This window comes from Myotis nattereri (assembly GCF_964212035.1).
Source record: "Myotis nattereri genome assembly, chromosome: 2".
NCBI classification, from domain to species: Eukaryota; Metazoa; Chordata; class Mammalia; order Chiroptera; family Vespertilionidae; genus Myotis; species Myotis nattereri.
The window spans coordinates 164,266,370-164,283,523 of record NC_138076.1 but is presented as its reverse complement, the minus strand read 5'-3'; the positions used below and the strand labels follow the sequence as shown (position 1 = coordinate 164,283,523).

Genomic DNA, 17,154 nt, shown 5'->3' with positions numbered 1-17,154 from the left:
ATCTGTGCAAGACCATGTGGCAGGTCAGTTGCAATCATTGTGTCATTTGATTCTCATAATAACTTTGTGAGGGTAGAGGGCAATAAAAATTGGTAACATTTCCTGAGTGGCTGCCATGGGTAGCTGTTTTACACCTGCCTTCTCATTTAATCTTTACACAGCACCACGTGGTGGCTATTACTGTTCTTGTTTTGCACATGAAGCAATTGAGGCATGGAGTAGTTAAGAGACTTGGCAGACCTCAGATAGCCAGTGACTGCTGAGCCAATGTGGGGGCCCAGTGGCCTGACTGCACCTCATAGCGACGGAAAGAGGTGGCTTGGTATAGAGAAGCAAACTCCTGCCCCCTCTACTCCTCTTGTTCCAGCTCTTAACTTGATCCTCCCCCTCCACCAGGGATGTTTAACAATTGTTCTCAGTGCCATTTCTCTCCTTCTTGCCATCCTTTCCTTTTCAATCCTTCCCAATTTTCCCTGATGAGAGGGGTCCAGGAGACTGTAAACTCAGGAATGTGGGTGCTTCCGGATGTCTCATTGCTGCAATTATGGGCCTAAATGTCTCCTGTGCTAAGTGAAGGTGCTGCCCCGGGGCTGGCTTTTAACTCCGCTCCTCCCCTGTGATTTCTCTGCTCAGGTCTGCAAGTTTGAAGCTGTCAGGGAACAATGGTCCCTTTGCTGGCAGAGGGCTGGGCCCCCCACCCTACTTCAGTGTTTTGGAGAAACAGTCTGGCGTTGGGAGGGATGGCATCACCCTGCATGACATACATAGCGGGGAAGCTGGGCGGAGCTTCTGCCCAGGGGCTGGGGCTTTTCAAAGAAGACATCCCAACGAGGGGTAGGAGGAAGTGGGCAGAAGCTTGGGTGCGAAGTCTGCCCTCCTGTCTTTCCCATATCCCCCCAGTCCAGCCTTCTGAGCTCTGGGGAGAAGTGGGGAAGGAAAGTCTGATGTGCTCTGGGTACTCCTTGTGTGAGGCCTTGTGCTGGGAGGAGGAAGAGGAGGAGGAGGAGGAGAATTGTTCTGTGCTCTGTCACCATTCCAAACAGAGGGCTGGACACCAAACACATTACACATACATTTAATTGACACATTCCAGAGAGGGGAGAGAGGGAGCCCTCACTCCCAGCAGGCAGCTTATAAGCACCGTGAGACAGGGGGCCTGACAACCTGGCATGAAGATGGTCTGGGAGACACAGACTCCGCCTTTCTGCATCTGGAGGGAGGGAGGGAGGAGGAGCTGAAGGGGAGTCTCTGCAAGACAAGCCAAATGTGAATCTTGAAAGTCTGTGCTCTGGCACAGAGAGGGCTCCAGGGGCTGTCTGGGGGACTGTCAGGAGGGCAGAGGCTGGCTCAGGTTGGAGACTGGAGTTTACCAGGATGCCAGGCTTCCTAGCAGCACAGGTGGGCCTTGTGACGGGGAGAAGAAGGAGAAGGACCCAGGTGTCCAAGGGCGTGTGCACACAGGCCAGGTCAGTGGGTAAACCTGGTTTCAGGACCGGGGTGAGCGAGTGGGTGGCTGCACTTAGTGTTTATAGCTCTTTCGGCTGGAGGACGTGGTGGAGACAAACTTGACACTGGAACCATTGCCCCCAAGGCCCCGGCTGCTACTGGCACTGAAGCCGGAGCCTCCCAGCCCCATGCCCAAGCTGTGCCCACCACTGGTAGTGAAGGAATAGCCACTGCCCCCACCAAGACCCAGGCCTCCACCTCCAATGCCGCTGCCACTGCCGTAGCCACTGGAAACAGTGGAGGTGACCACAGCTGTGGGAAGAGAGGAGATGTGGTCAGGTTCAAAGGCAGGAGAGAAGACACTGGGGGTGTCAGGGCCCTGAAGTTCCTGGGGGGGTGGGGAAGGGTAGTCTCAGGCAGCTGTTAGCCTCCTAATTTTCCCGCCTGTGTAGTGGGATCACTGTGCTGTGCTTCAGCTGGGTCCTCTCTGTGCAGCAGTTCCGCATCCTCACAGTCTGGAATGGCTTTCTGCCTCCCTGCCACTACTCCATGCCTCTCTCTTCCTTCCAGAACTTAATGGAGACTTCTCTCCTCTGGGAAGCTGTTCCAGTCCACCTGCCTTCCCTTTTGATCCCGCCCACTCCCCCCTGCTGCACTGTCCCATCTCCCCCTGCAGACTCGGCTCTGGTGTCTCCCTGCCTTCTGGAAGCTCATAGGGAGGCACACATGTGCTTTCCTTGGTGTCCCCCAGCCTCTGTGCTCAGAATCCCAGAGGGGGGGTGGCCGGAATATTCTTGATAGACCAAGTGACAGCCAACCCATTGGCCAGCCAACTATTCTCGTCCCAACCTGTTCTTTTCCTAACTTTTATAACCACCACCACCACCTTAAACATCTAGTCTTCTACTTTGGGTTCTTGAGAAGAAAAGTTGAAATAAAAAATAGATTCTGTTATGGGATGAATTGTGTTCTTCAAAAAATATGTTGAAGTCATCACCCCCAGTACCTGAGAATGGGACCTTATTTGGAATATTTGCAGATATAACCAAGTGAAGAGGAAAATCATTAGGGTGGGCTCTAACCCAGTATGACCAGTGTCCTTATAAGAAGAGGGAAGGTATCCTAATGTGAAGACAGACACACAAGGACATGGCCATTTGACCACAAAGACAGAGATTGGAGTGGTGAGCCAAGGATTGGCAGCAACCCCCAGAAGCTAGAAGAAGCAAGGGGGCATTCTGCCCTATAGGTTTCAGAGGGGGCACGGTCCCGCTGGCACCTCGGTTTGGGATTTCTAGCCTGCAGACGGTGAGACAATAAACATCTGTTGTTTTAAGCTGCCCAGTTTGTGTACTTTGTTGTGGCAGCCCTCGGAAACCAACACAGACTTTCAGGTGCTTTCAAGAGAATGGAAACTTTAGAGGTGGTGCCGTCCATTCCCCAAATTAGCTTTAAGGATCTCTGGAGACCCAGTGGTTCTCAATCACCCTAATGCCGCGACCCTTTAATACAGTTCCTCATGTTGTGGTGACCCCCAACCATAAAATTCTTTTCGTTGCTACTTCATAACTGTAATTTTGCTACTGTTATGAATCGTAATGTAAATATCTGATATGCAGGATGTATTTCCATTGTTCGCGACCCACAGGTTGAGAACCGTGGACAAAGACATCAAGGATGGACACCTGGGTGGGTGAGAGCTCTGCCTTCTAGAACCATTGGCTAATATAACCAATTGCTTTTGTGAATCTCACATAGGGAAACAAAACTCACTTGCAGAGTGTATGTTGTAGAAGTCATTTCTGTTGGCCTCAAGGTGCCAGCACTGAGCTCTGAGTGACACTTCTGCTGGGGGTCAGGCCAGCTTGAGAAAGCTTCTCATTCGGCCGCTGCACCCCCTGCTGTGTGTATGGTGCTCTCACTGCCCTGAAAACTCCTGGTTACTCTCTGTGGTTATAATCCACGAGTTGAGACAAGCAGAAGGGCTTCTTCCCAAATCGTTCCGGGAAGAGGCTGTCTGAATAACAATGCCCTTGTGCTCAGCATGAAGGCTCCCTCCAAAGGCAAGAGTTTTCATAAAGTCTGTCTGCATCGGACACTCATCTCTGAGCGAGACTTGCAGCCCCATGGAGAACAGTGTGAAGTCCTGGGAGAGGGGAGGTGTGGCCTATGGTCTTCTATGCAGAAGGAGTTCAGCAAACCTCCCAGTGCCACTTTGTGGCACTCACACACTTACAAAGAGGTCAGTATTGTGACATGGAAGACTCTCTCCTAAGATGGCTCTCTTTTTAACAAATTCAGAACGTCAAACCTTCTCAAAATGAACCCTTTTGGTGGGATCCTCTCCAATGCCTCATGCACGCCCACAACCTCTCCATCCCCCAATCACAAACACTCCAAATGATGCAAAGAATGTCATACTCACAGATGTTAACTGGAGAAACACCCTCTCCACTCAGCCTGATTGGAAGGAGGGGGGAGAAAGAGGTTACTATTGTGTCCAGAAATTTGTGGGTATTTAAAATGACATTTTTGTAATTGTTTTAAATGCATTACAAACCCTTTATTTTTATTGCAGAAATAGTGGAGGTTGAAATTATTTAAATACTAGTAATATTAAAAAGTAATAATTTAATGAATGAAATAATGTGGAGTTTGAGGTTCATAAGAGTAAAACCTGTAATCCCAGAAGCCCATTTTTGGTTTAGACTAAGTAGACACCTTATGAAAATTAAAGCCATCATACACTGGTGTCATTGAAAAGGCAGGACTTGTCATAGAACAAGAAGAATTCTCTCTGAACAATGGACCATTGTCGCGCACTGGGCAGTGCTAAGGTTATTATAGGTGTGGAGAGGAGCCTGAGTCATAAACATAACACTTGCAATAATCAGCCTATTATCGTGGTAGCAAATAGAGTAATTTTGTTTTAGCATCTTGAGGACAGAACTGGCATTCATTTATAAATACACACTTAGAACATTAAAAGAGCTAACAATTATTGGGTACCTGTTACCTACATTCTGCCACTTAATTCTCTCAACAACTCCATTAAGTAGGTGTTATTATCTCAGTTTTACAGATGGAGAAATTCAAGCTCAGAGAGGTTAATTAATTTGTCCAGCATCACAATTTGAAGCCAGATTCATTTGACTCCCAAGCCTATAACTTTGGCCACTAAATTGAATGATAACGATTATTTAATGTACACTTTTTGTATGCCCTGCATTATTTTAAGAGCTTCATGTATAGCCCCTGTATTAACACTCTTAAAAACATATGAGCTAGGAACTATGGTTATCCCCATTGTACAGGAGAGGACACTGAGGAATGGGGAAGTTAAGTAATTTGCTCTGGGTCACACAGCTGGTAATTGGCAGAGCACAAAGCTTCCACTGAGCCAGGTCATGTGACATGCTCTCTAGTCTATCTTTGAAGAAACTGAGGGTCGGAGAGGGGATACTGACTTTGCTAAGGTTGCATAGCCTATTAGTTAGCCTAACTCCTAGGACAATTTATTCTCAGTCTAGAGCCTTTCATACCACACATCCAGCCCTGCCACATAACCAGATTTCTCCTTTGATAGAACTTGATGACTTAGACCTGATCAGGTTCTAGATTTCGATGGGGTGCTATAGGTAGTTGTACCTCAAACATGGGAATTTGATAACGACTCACTAACATGAAAAAAAATTGCACCTGTATTCTTTGTCATAATTCAATCCCACCTGCATTTTGCTCTCCTTTCCAGGTGAGGAGAGGGCTGCAGCAACCTGAGGCCCTAGGAATAGCCAGGCAGCTGGGATGGAGTTACTGCCTCTGCCCTCACCTGCACTCCTCGCCCTCCAGCAGCTTGCGGTAGGTGGCGATCTCCACGTCCAGGGCCAGCTTGACATTCATCAGCTCCTGGTACTCGCGCAGCAGCCGGGCCATGTCCTGCTTGGCCTTCTGCAGGGCTTCCTCCAGGTCCACCAGCTTGGCTCGTGCATCCTTGAGGGCCAGTTCTCCGCGCTGTTCTGCGTCAGCGATGGCTGTTTGCAGGCTGGAGCACTGTGAGGAAAGGAAGAAGCTGAGAGCCTTCCTGGTAGCCCCTGGACACGTGGTGCTTCTTGGTTAGAATCCTATGCACATGGCAGAATGACCCAGGAGGAATGAGTATGCAGGGAATTCTTGGCCCTGCCTAAACTTTACCTGCTTCTTCACGTTGTCAATCTCGGTTCTCAGCCTCTGGATCATCCGGTTCATCTCAGAGATCTCTTGTTTGGTATTTCGAAGATCATCGCCGTGCCTGCCCGCCGTGACCTGCAGCTCCTCATACTGAAGGAACCAGAGCAGAGTCAGTCATCTGGTCAAATGCCAGGGCTAGGACTCCCTGTATGCACAGCCTGGCCATCAGCACCACAACAGGCCCATCCATTCACTGATCAGTCACACATTCCTTCACTCATTTATTCAGGTGGTATTTCTTGAGCACGTCTACTTGATGGGCATGTACTAGGTTTTGGGAATATTTTGAAGAACATAGACCCCCTGTTTACAGTTTACTGGGGGAGATAGACATTAGTCAAAGCAGCATATTATTGAATATATAGTTCCAAACTGAGAAAAGTGCCTCTTAGGAACTTAACAAAGTCTTACCAGAGTGTAATAAAGGAGTCTGACCCAGCTATGGAAGTGGGAGAAGCTATCAGGGCAGTCTTTCCAGGGATGGAGATGCTTGAGCTGTGCTCAGAAGGATGGGAGGGAGGGAGCTAAGCGACTGGCTGGGGAGAGACCACTCCAGACCGGAAACAGCCTATGTGAGGACCCTGGGGCCGAAGAGGCGTGGTGAGTTCTGGGAATGAGAGAGACTTGGTCACTGTCCTTGGGGAGCTCATGGTCACAGAACATACATCCAGACTGATTGTGATCATGCATTTTGGTAGCCCTCCAGACACCACTGCTGGGGAAACGGGATGTCATTGCAAGGAAATGGTGTTGGGTGGAGCCGAGGCTGTAGAGGGCCCAGTTCTGAAGACTTTGTAACAGAATCTCCATCTCAGGTAGCTCCCCATCTCATCTAGGTGCGCATCCAGGACATACTCATTTGGGAGAAATAAATGCACCCCGTGTTGAGTGGACTGGAGTGAAACCCACACCATTTCCAATGAAAGAAGGGCCTCTGCCTGAGCAATTATCTGTTGGATTTTGAAAATGCTGAATAGCTCAGCTTCTGATTTTGGATACACACAGTTAAAGGGAACAACAGCATCACCAACAAAAGAAATTGCTGTAAATTTCAACCACTCCACTTGGGGGTTAAGTGCATTTCACCTCCACTCACCATCAAAGGGCTGCCTTTGCACTGTGCACCCCTGTCAGCTGATTACCTCTTCCTTCCCACCACCTTGCAGGGCAAGGGACTAAGGTATGAGTGCACAGAGCAGGGCAAGGGATAGGAGGCAGCCTGTAGGTGAGCAGCTGCCCCCTGAAAAGCGTCTGAATTTGTCAGGGCGCTCATCTCCTCCACTGGACTATCCTGCTTACTATAACCTCCAAAGCCAGGCCTTTTTGCCATCTGTACTTCTGGACAGTAGCTCTCTCTGGTTGTTCCAACCTCTCCCTTCCAGATACAAATTCTCTTGCTTAGCAAAGTGCTAATTTCTGCCTTCCAGCCCTACAGAACTTCTTGCTCAGCCCTGAACACCTTGCTCAGCACTCTTTTGTACCTTGCTGCTTCCAAAGTGGATTGAAAATGCACCTCTTCTTGGAAGCTTTTTGTTAATGTTGTCTTTTCCCTTCCAAGATTGTCTATTCAGTTCATGGTCTCCCAGACCTTGGGTTCTGTTTGCAGTTTATTAATTTACAACTCTGTAATCTCCTTGGCATATTGTAGGATCTATATAAACATGTACTGAATAAGTAAGCCATTTAGAAACAGCTTTATGACTGTTTCTGGGATGTTTTAGAGTCTCACCCAACCCCTAACCAGACCATAAGTGATGTGGGGGTGGTGGCTGTCCTGAGCGCCTAGCATCGCCTGACCCCATAATAGTGTGCATGAGTGGGTTTCCATACACATTTTAAGCCAAGTTTTCATAGGATCAGAGATGCTTCTGCCAAGTTGAAAGAGATGGAAATGCTCACATGTTTCTGGAAGCTTGTGGCTAATAGTTAAATGATGATTTGGGGCTTCAGAAAACACTAGTCCTGACCCCTATCACAGAGGTGCCCACACTCACCTTGGTCTGGTACCAAGACTCAGCCTCAGCCCGGCTGCGGTTGGCAATGTCTTCGTACTGGGCCTTGACCTCAGCGATGATGCTGTCCAGGTCTAGGCTGCGGTTGTTGTCCATGGACAGTACCACGGAGGTGTCGCTGACCTGGGTCTGCATCTGGGACAGCTCCTGCAGGGTCAGTAAACTCAGGGTCATCAAGGCATGAAAAGAAGGGATCTTGAAATCATGCAGTTGACCACCCATCAAGGTCAGGAAGCCCTCCTTTGGCATTCCTGGCAGGGAGTCTTCTGCTCTTCCCTGGGCACTCCCAGCATTTACCGGGTTCCTTGACAATAGAGGGTTTCTTTAGGATCAGATGATTTTTAGGGCCCTCTGCCCCCTGCACAGTATGTTTTTATCCCTCCCTGCTTCTCTCTCCCTCCCACAGGCCCAGGTCTCTGGTTTCCAAGTACAGTGCCCAGAATGAAGTGTCCCCAGAGGTCAAGAAGTTGACCAGTGAGCTGAGGCACAGCTTGCCTTTCTGAACTTTTCTGGGAGCGGGAATGGAAATGTGAGTCTTGATCCCTTGGGAATGCTACCCAGTAACCTGGGATTCAAGAATCAGCACTCTTTCCTCAATATGCTATGGGGCGGGCGCATAAGCCTCACAGCTGGAGTAGGCTTTAGTGTGGCAAGATTTCAAGCAGTTCTCCTGGGTCCCCCGACCTTCCAAACCCTAGTTTGGAGCACCTGGGGCACAATGGAAGGTGGGGCCACTATGGGTATGATGCTCTCTGAGGCACCCCTTTCTTTCCAGGGGCCAGACCTAGGGGGGATAAACACATTTGCAGGCTCTTACTTCCTCATAGAGCATCCGTAAGAAGTTGATCTCGTCGGTCAGACAGCTGACCTTGGCCTCCAGCTCCACCTTGTTCATGTAGGCAGCATCCACATCCTGGAACAACAGCACAGGGTGCTCCTCTGAGACCCCTGCCACAAGCAGCAAGTCCCAGAGAAGCTGAGAAGACTCCTCTCTGGCCCTTCTAGGTTGGATTTTAGCAAACTCTGCATCTGGGGTTGCGGGTTGGGGGTGGGGCGAGAACTAGAGGTTTGAGTTCCCTGGGCTAACAAAACCCTAAGCAGGGGCAGTGGGGCATAAATACAGAGGGAGCATTTTGGCAGGTTTGAACTCTCCAAATATTCTCCAGGTCATGTGACATTTCTTGAGTCGCCCAAGGGTTGGGTCGCCCCACACTCCAAGATTCAATTTTGAATCTTCTCCTTTGAAAGACATTTCCACCCACCTTCTTCAGGGCCACAAACTCATTCTCAGCAGCAGTGCGCTTGTTAATTTCGTCCTCATACCTGTGAGCAGAGGAAGGGGGTGTGCTATTGAGCAAGGCTTTGATGGAGTTCTTCCCAGGCTGAGGAGGAGGGTGCTGGTGCAACAAGAGTTAAGAGACCTCAAATCCCCTCCAGCTCTTCTGCTCGCCTGTGCGTGACTTTGGGTGATTTACTTAACCTCTACTTCTCCTTCTATAAAAGGAGAATAATTTCTTCTGCTAGAAGGTTACCCGTCCCCCCCCCCCCCCGCCCCCTGCAATTCTTCTTTCTTTTCTAAGACTAGAAGGTGAGCATGGAACTTATGGAAATAGAAATATGTATTTATGCAACTCTATCTTCTTAGAGATGTACAATTCGAATTTTAAAAATTTTGTTGCCTCTGCCAGGCTGGCATGGCTCAGTGGTTGAGCATCAACCTATGAACGAAGAGGTTGCAGTTTGATTCCCAGTCAGGGCACATGCCTGGGTTGTGGACTTGATCCCCAGTGTGGGGTGTGCAGGAGGCAGCCAATCAGTGATTCTCTCTCATCATTGATGTTTCTATCTCTCTCTCCCTCTCCTGTCCTCTCTGAAATCAATAAAAATATATTAAGAAAAATTTTTTGCTGCCCCAAGCGCCTGCTGTAAACTTTGTTCAGGACAGTGTTCCTGGTACATTTGGGTATATTTTCACTGAGCCTCAGGGCAGCTGTTTGAGCAGTATGCTTTTAGCAAGTAAGTGTAGCTCTAACTTAGAAACCAAGGGTAAGGCAGCTAAAGGGTCAGTGAGGACTACCCCTTCCCCCTGGATACCTCACCAACTGTGGCCTGGGTGATCCCCAGTCAAATTTAGCCTTCTGAGGACAGTGGTTCTCAACCTTCTGGCCCTTTAAATACAGTTCCTCATGTTGTGACCCAATCATAAAATTATTTTCGTTGCTACTTCATAACTGTAATGTTCCTACTGTTATGAATCGTAATGTAAATATCTGATATGCAGGATGGTCTTAGGCGACCCCTGTGAAAGGGTCGTTCGACCACCAAAGGGGTTGCGACCCACAGGTTGAGAACCGCTGCCCAAGGTGGACCAGATTACCTCATTTTACTCTAGTGTGCATCCTGGGAAATGCAAGCCATCTTAATAATAGAGCCCGTTCCCAGTGGAGTTAAATCACATGCTCACCTTGAAATAATATTATGCTTTCCAGAGTAACAATATTCTGTTAAGTGATATAGATACCCCTTTGTAGTTGTGTAGACAGGGAAGAATAGGCTTCTTATAAATAGTGATACATGGGGTGGGGGTACCTCTGCCACCTCCCACCATCTTATCTTATCTCCCACCTGTCTTCATCTTATGGGATAATGACTGCAAGTTCCAAACCTCCCAGCTGATACTAGCATTTGCTCTTTTGCACCCAGAGATGACTGCGTGTGACCAGAAGCCCATCTCCCACCTACCTGACTTTGAAATCTTCTACGACGTCCTGCATGTTCCTTAGCTCAGCGTCCAGCCTGCCCCTCTCACTGGTGACGCTGTCCAGCTGCCGGCGGAGGTCATTGAGGTAGGCATCAAAGAAGGGCTCCAGGTTCTGCCTCACTGTCTTAGTGCCCTGCTCTTGCAGGAGGCTCCACTTGGTTTCCAGGACCTTGTTCTGCTGCTCCAGGAAGCGCACCTAGAGTGGGAAAGAAGAGAATGAAATCCTGAGAAACTGGGGAGACTTGAGAAATTAGTTGGAGCCAGATACTCCAATTAATAAGGGAAAGAAGAAAAGTATACTTCTCACAAGACACCCATACACCAACTATTTAATTGACAACTCCAAGTCAAGATGAGAAAGCCCTTGAAGCTACCCCACAGTGCTCAGGGGCTTCCATAGAACTAGTATAGTGGGGCTTGGAGGCCTCTATGGGGAGCCTCTATTCTTGGGTTGACAGTCTCGACAAAGCCTGCTCTGGGTTAGGTTAGTTGGCTTAGTGGAAACTCCTCCTGCAAAGAACAACTTAACTTTCCTGGTGTTGACTGAACCAGCCCACATGGCTCCCAAGCAGGATACAGAGAAATTTTCACAAGGTCCCTTGGAGCAAGCTGGTCCCACTTGTAAATATCTCACCCCACTGGAAGGCACCTGCTAATCAGATGTGCTTAGCAGGGAGGTTATTGCGTTGCTGCTTCTCCTCTGTTCCAGGGGCCACTCCAAGAGGTCCTGCCAGCCCAACCCAATGGAGCAGAAGCAGCTCCTGGCTCACCTTGTCGATGAAGGAGGCAAACTTGTTGTTGAGGGTCTTGATCTGCTCGCGCTCCTCTTTCCGCACTCGCTGGATGGTAGGGTCGATTTGCAGGTTGAGGGGAGTCAGGAGACTGTGGTTGACGGTGACTTCTTGGATGCCTCCAGGGGGGCAGACAGGGAAGCCAGAACTCCCATAGCCCCCGCCCACTCCACTCCCATAGCCAAAGCCACTGCTGACCCCAAACCCACTGCTTGCCCTACCACCAAAGCCACTTCTGAAGTTGTTGCCACTCCCACTGATGGAGACCCTCTTGGTCCCCCCTAGATTGTAGAGGCTGCGGCTTCCAAAGCTGGCCCCTGGACCACTGATTCTTCCCAGCCCTCCACTGCCCCCTGTGGTGCGGGCCAGAGAGGCTGAGCTGAAGCGAGGGCGCCCGGAGGCTGAGGTGGTGCTGAAGCCCCTGCGGCTGCCGGTCTGAAAAGTGATGGTGGACTGCCTGGACATGGCTGCTGAGAAACGGGGGCAAGAGGAGCTCCTGGCGCAGATGTGTATGAAGGGGGATAGAGAAGACAGGGTATCTGGGGAGCCCCAGGCCCCATGGCTTTTATGGGCCTCTGGGAGGGGCGGGGCAGTGCTAATCAAGACCTCTGATGGCATCTCTTAGGCATTTCCAGCCCTGAGCTCACACTCAGCTCCCCTCTGGAAATGGTGTAGGAGCCACTGGTTGGTTCCCTGGCACGCCTCCCCCATGTGCAAAATCCTTTCCAGTCGCAACTTGATCAGCAAGTGAATAAGAAGCACATTAATTGCTTTCAGTCATGTCCTAATCATGCATCTGATAATGGACTCAAAAAACACTGCCTCATTTCTAAACCGCTTTCTTAGGCCTGGGACCGACTCTCTCCTGTCCAAACATCTTGTGTCATTACAAGTGACTGCGATTTATTGTTTCCTGTTCCTTCTTAACCCTTAGCTGTGCTTCCCACCCCTGAGCATTTTCTCAGCTATTATTGCCCAGTGTCCCGCCTCCCACCAAGCTGTCTCTCCAGATCTTGAAAATCCTGCTCTAACCTCATCTTTCTCAGGAATCCACTGAGTTTTGATTGCCCCTTTATTTTACTCTTAAGCTTCCATCTCTATTGTTCAGGTCACAGGAAATTCTGGAGCACGAATGTGCACATGCATGTATGTCCTGTCTATTCCAATGCAACGTGACCAAAGACCAGGCCCTCTGTCTGCCCTGGAGAGAAGCCATGAGAGTAGACAGATAGGGTTGAATCCCAGGTCTGCCCTGTACTCGTTGTGAGACCTTTGGCCAATCACAAATGTCTCTGAGCCTCAGTCTGGATGTCTCTAAAGACAGGTTTCTGATGAGTATTCATGTGTGAAAACAACTTTTGCAATGCCTTGACCATGTGAGTAAATGTTCGGTCTTCTCTCCTGACACTATCAAGCGAGTATAAATGAAGTGCTAGTCCATTCTATGGCGAGTTCGAAAGAAACACAATACATGTTCTTTTTCTTTTATAGGAAACTCGTGGTCCTGTTGGGAAGATGACAGTGAAGCCCACTAGGTAATTTATGAAAAGGTGGTAGACAGCAAAGCACTGCCTCCCTGCTGTTTGAGGCTGCTTAATTCCAGAAGTCTCCCAGACTGGCCACTCCTCCTACTGAAAGCCAGGGTCCTCCCCCTTTAATCCTTCGTCAAAGAGTTCCAGTGGTTGCACCAAGTAGAGGATTTTTCCTTTTCCCCTTTTTCCTTATTGACTATGCCCGCTCTCCTCTGTTGGCTAAAACTGAAAAGTCTACAAGGCTCCTTGTTCCCCTTTTATCTGCCTCTCATCCTCCTGTCTCTACCCTGGGGGAGTCAGACAGAGACATTGTTAGATCCCTTTCATCTTGCTGACTTCTTGCTCCTTGCAGTGGTTTTGGAGGGTGGCAGAGTGAGAGAGGACCTGAAATGATTTAGTCTCCTTTTTGTGGATGAGGAAGCTGCATCCCTGAATGGAAAATTAAACAGATGGACATTGCCTAGCTAGAAGTAGAGCAAGATCCCATGGTCTTGCCACACAGGTGCTCTTCTTAAAGCACACGGTAACTGATGGGCTGGCAGACGCTTGGCACCTGGAATGGCAGCTTGGCACTTAGAGGTGCGGATCTCTGTTGTCTGAGTTATTTCCTCCTTGGAGCCGAGGCCAGGAGGTGGGCCTCTCCTCCATCAAGAGATTGTTTGAGAGTCTCAGTTTCCACCGGAACCTATGAATCATAGCTTTTGTTGATATAGGCCAAGAGGAGCACAGGAGTTCTCACCTGGTGGCCAATGCTCCCAGGACCTAGCTGGGGTGGTGCATGCGTCTAGGGTGGAAAGAATAATTGTCTTTGTTTTCTGTACTCCTTGCACGATCATCTTTCTCCCAGAAGAAGGATGCTTGTTTTCTGAGCCGTGTTGACTAAACCCTTCAGAGCTTCCTGTGAAATAAAGGGTCAAGGTCTGGGAGTGCCTTAGTGGGCATGCCTATGGGAGTGGGAACTGCCACAGCTTTCTCCCATCAAGCCTCCTGAGCGGAAGCTGGCTCCATCTGCCTTTCTTCCTGGGTCATTCATTTCCTGAAATCCCCCCCCTACCAGGTCCATCCAGCCTGCCACTCATCCCTTTCCATTCTTGTTTCTCTCAGTCATCAGTTCTTGTCTGGAGTGGCCCACTTCCTTCCTTCTTTGCCCCCTCTCTCTAATTTTTTCACCTGGATTGGTGTTTCCAAAGCTGGATTGTCTTACTCACTGACTTCTGTAATATAGATGGAAATAGATAAGTCTTTTACTTCCCTTTCTTCCTCACTCCCTCTTCTGTGACCTTTGACCTTCATTGTCACCTTTACCCTGGTAGACAATGTCTACCTGAACATCTAGACCTTATAGCCAGTGTCACTACCTCCTTTAAAACCTCAAAACTTAGAGACGAGGAACACCTTCTTTTCTTCCTGCCAAGGAAGGTTTCTTTGTTTTTATTTTAACCTCCAGTTTTATTCTCACCTCCAAGAAGCCTTCTCAGATAAACTGTGCACAGGCACTAACCCCTTTACATTGTTCCCTGAGAACACCCGTGTGTGGCTTGCACATCAGTGTATTTTCCCACCTGCATTAGTTTTCTGGTGGTCTGGGTGCGAATTTACCTCTGAGGTTTAGGGTGTTTCCCAGATAGAATTGTGGCAGAAGTTCAGTTGACACAGGTTTGCATTCCTGTCTGTTCTCCAGGGCTCCTGAGTCTCCAACTTTGTATTATTGGGTCTTTCTTGGAGGAGTTTCCTTGAGGTTTTGGGGAGTGGTGGATTCAAGAGTGATGGTATGTGCTCTGGTGCCCAAGGCTGGGAGTGCCAAATTCTTTGATGTCCTTGTTCCCTGCCCGTCCTTCTCAGGGTTGTCTCTCCCATCCTCAGAGGGACCCTGAGGCCATTGATGGTGGTGGATTTCAAGGAGGCTGGGCCAGGTGGCAAGTAGGGCTGTGGAGGTCAGTGGAGGTATGCCTGTCCAGGTGAGGGAGTGGAGGGTGCACCAAGAGGAGGGCCAGAGGAGGGTAGGCTGGACAAGGACAGCAGGTGTTAGGTAAACCCCTAGAGCAGGCTGACCTGCTGCACAGAGCCAGGGTCCCTAAGCACAATGTCTAAGGACTCAGGCCCCTTCCACCCCCCTCCCCCAGTCCCTCAAAAGCTAGATCCCTCCCAGACGGCACTCTCCTACTATCTTGGGGAGTCCTGCCTGCAGTTAATAAATGTTTATTGGCAACTACTAAGTGCCAGGTGTTTGATGTTCTAAGCACAGGCAACAGAGCCGTGAAAAGGCAGACAAAGCGCCCCCCCGGAGCTCACAATGAAAGGGCAGCGGAGGCCATTTGGAGGTGCAGTCATAACCTGGGTCTCCCAGTTTACAGCTCCTAGAGTGTAGAGAAGATAGCTCCATTGTGGTGACACCTGAGACTCCCAATCAGAAACACTTTTCACCTTGACTATTCATGTCAGGGCAGCAGACTTCCTCAGTATTTGGAATCTGTAAGGTGCACCCAGCCTCTCTATGAGGGTCACACCCTCCACCTCATGGACCCCTTTGTTCCTGCATTCAGTGGCAATATTGTTCCCCAAAGGGACTAAATGTGCCAGTTGACCTCAAGAAACCACCAAGATTCAGGACTTGGGACATGTACTTGCACATGGCCAGACCTCACCCTTTACCACCCATATAGCCAGGCATTTCACTTGGGCACAAATTTGATGGGCAGGTGCGTGCAGAGCTTTACGCAGGTGAGCAGGCAACCCTCAAGTTCCCTTCAGTCAATTTTAGCAGCAAAATTGGGTGCTTTTTCCATTCAAACATGTGTTGAGGAGAAACAAGATGGAGCAAATCCTTCCCTCCATGGTCAAATCCTTCAGACACATCCAACAGGTGTGCACGTGCAAAGCATGGACTCACGTGTCTTAGGAACATGCACAAAACAATAATCCACACATGAACATGTTGTCGACTGGGTGCATAGGACAAAGAAGTAAAGCGAAGGTGCAGAGTCAGTCTTTTAGAACCTGAAGGAGACCTTAGAGATGAGGACACCAAGGATAAGAACATACAGCCATTTGGTGGCCGAGGCAGGGCTCCTGATTCTTCCTGATGCCCATATTCACCCCAAGCTTCCCTCACATCATAGAGCTTGGGGAGAAAAGCTCCCCATTGCCTGGAAGCACACTTGGAGACTCTCCTATAGTGAGAAGATTGGTGCAATGGTAGCATCTCAAGGGCCTCACATTGTAACCTCACAGGAAACACCTGAAGGGATTTAGACAAGAGGATTCCAGGTGCATCTTGGCCATTCCCCTCGGACCACTCTAATGGCCTCACTTGTTCCCAGGACTGGAGCATTTCACTGAGTCTCTCTGGTTGGTGCCCAGGGGCTGCCATCTAGGGACATTGCTGGAGAGGAAAGTGGGGGTGAAATGGGGTGCCCCTGCAGCTCTTTCTGGAATGGAGTGGCATGATCAATCATAGGATGGAAGTTGAGGGCTTCAGATGAGTCTTGCTCTCCCTGTTGGCTCCAAGGGTCACATTTCGGGCACACACAAGAAGACGTGGCCTCCTGAGCATGGGAGGAGAGGCTGGGGAGCTGGCTTGGTTTCACATTTCTCATGGATAAATCACAGAGTGAAGCCATCCAAGAATACTTACGATGGGATTGTGTTTATCTGCTGAACGTACACCTACCTTGTCTGTAAAGCTGTGTTTCTGTCTGAGATATCTTGGTGATGCATCATTTACCTGGGTGTCTCCACAGGCATAAGCTTCTGGATATGGGGTCGTGTTTTCCACCATCTCCCAGAGGGTTGGGCCCGTGGGACAACCAGCCTTGGCCTAGGAACCCTTGCTCATTCTGGGCAGTCTGATGCCCAGCTGACCTGCAGGCACCGAGTGAGCACACACTGATAATGAGGATGGTGAAAGTGACAATGGTGCTGAGAAACCACAAATCATTAAGCTGGGAGAGATTGACTTAAGGTCGCTGGAGAAGCGTACCTCTCAATTGCCCGATTTAAGAGGGGTAAACAATCAAAAGTCCAGACACAGAGGGATGAAAAATTACAACCCACGACTCATTATTACAAAAGGATTTGTCGCTTTGAAGGACTCAGCAGAGGACTCAATGAGCTGCTCTTTTTGTTTGACACAACATGCAATTGATGTGCAACTTTGCAGAAGGCTCCTCGGGTGCAAAATCAGACATATTTCTGGAGTCTGATGGGATGAAATAGTTTCCACTGAACAGACCAGCACCATGTCTGTGATGCAGGTTACACCTGAGCGACCAGAACACTGCTCTCACTCCCTCTCTGGAAAGAGGATAAAATGCTATATGACCCCATGGACAGAGATGCCCCAGCACCCTCTGCGTGACTCCCTCCCAGGGGAAATTCTGGATGTG

At 49.3% G+C, this 17,154-nt stretch overlaps 1 protein-coding gene across 1 annotated transcript; it reads right to left on the bottom strand.

Moving 5' to 3' along the window:
- Window positions 1-1,519: 1,519 nt before the first annotated feature.
- Window positions 1,520-11,702, bottom strand: LOC308512670 (keratin, type II cytoskeletal 75; the record flags this gene model as incomplete). The annotated part of the gene is made up of 9 exons (XM_081082268.1): window positions 1,520-1,758; window positions 3,872-3,906; window positions 5,276-5,496; window positions 5,638-5,763; window positions 7,668-7,832; window positions 8,503-8,598; window positions 8,948-9,008; window positions 10,428-10,642; window positions 11,217-11,702. The coding sequence occupies 9 exons, from the start codon at window positions 11,700-11,702 to the stop codon at window positions 1,520-1,522; spliced, it is 1,644 nt and encodes a 547-aa protein (XP_080938394.1).
- Window positions 11,703-17,154: the final 5,452 nt, after the last annotated feature.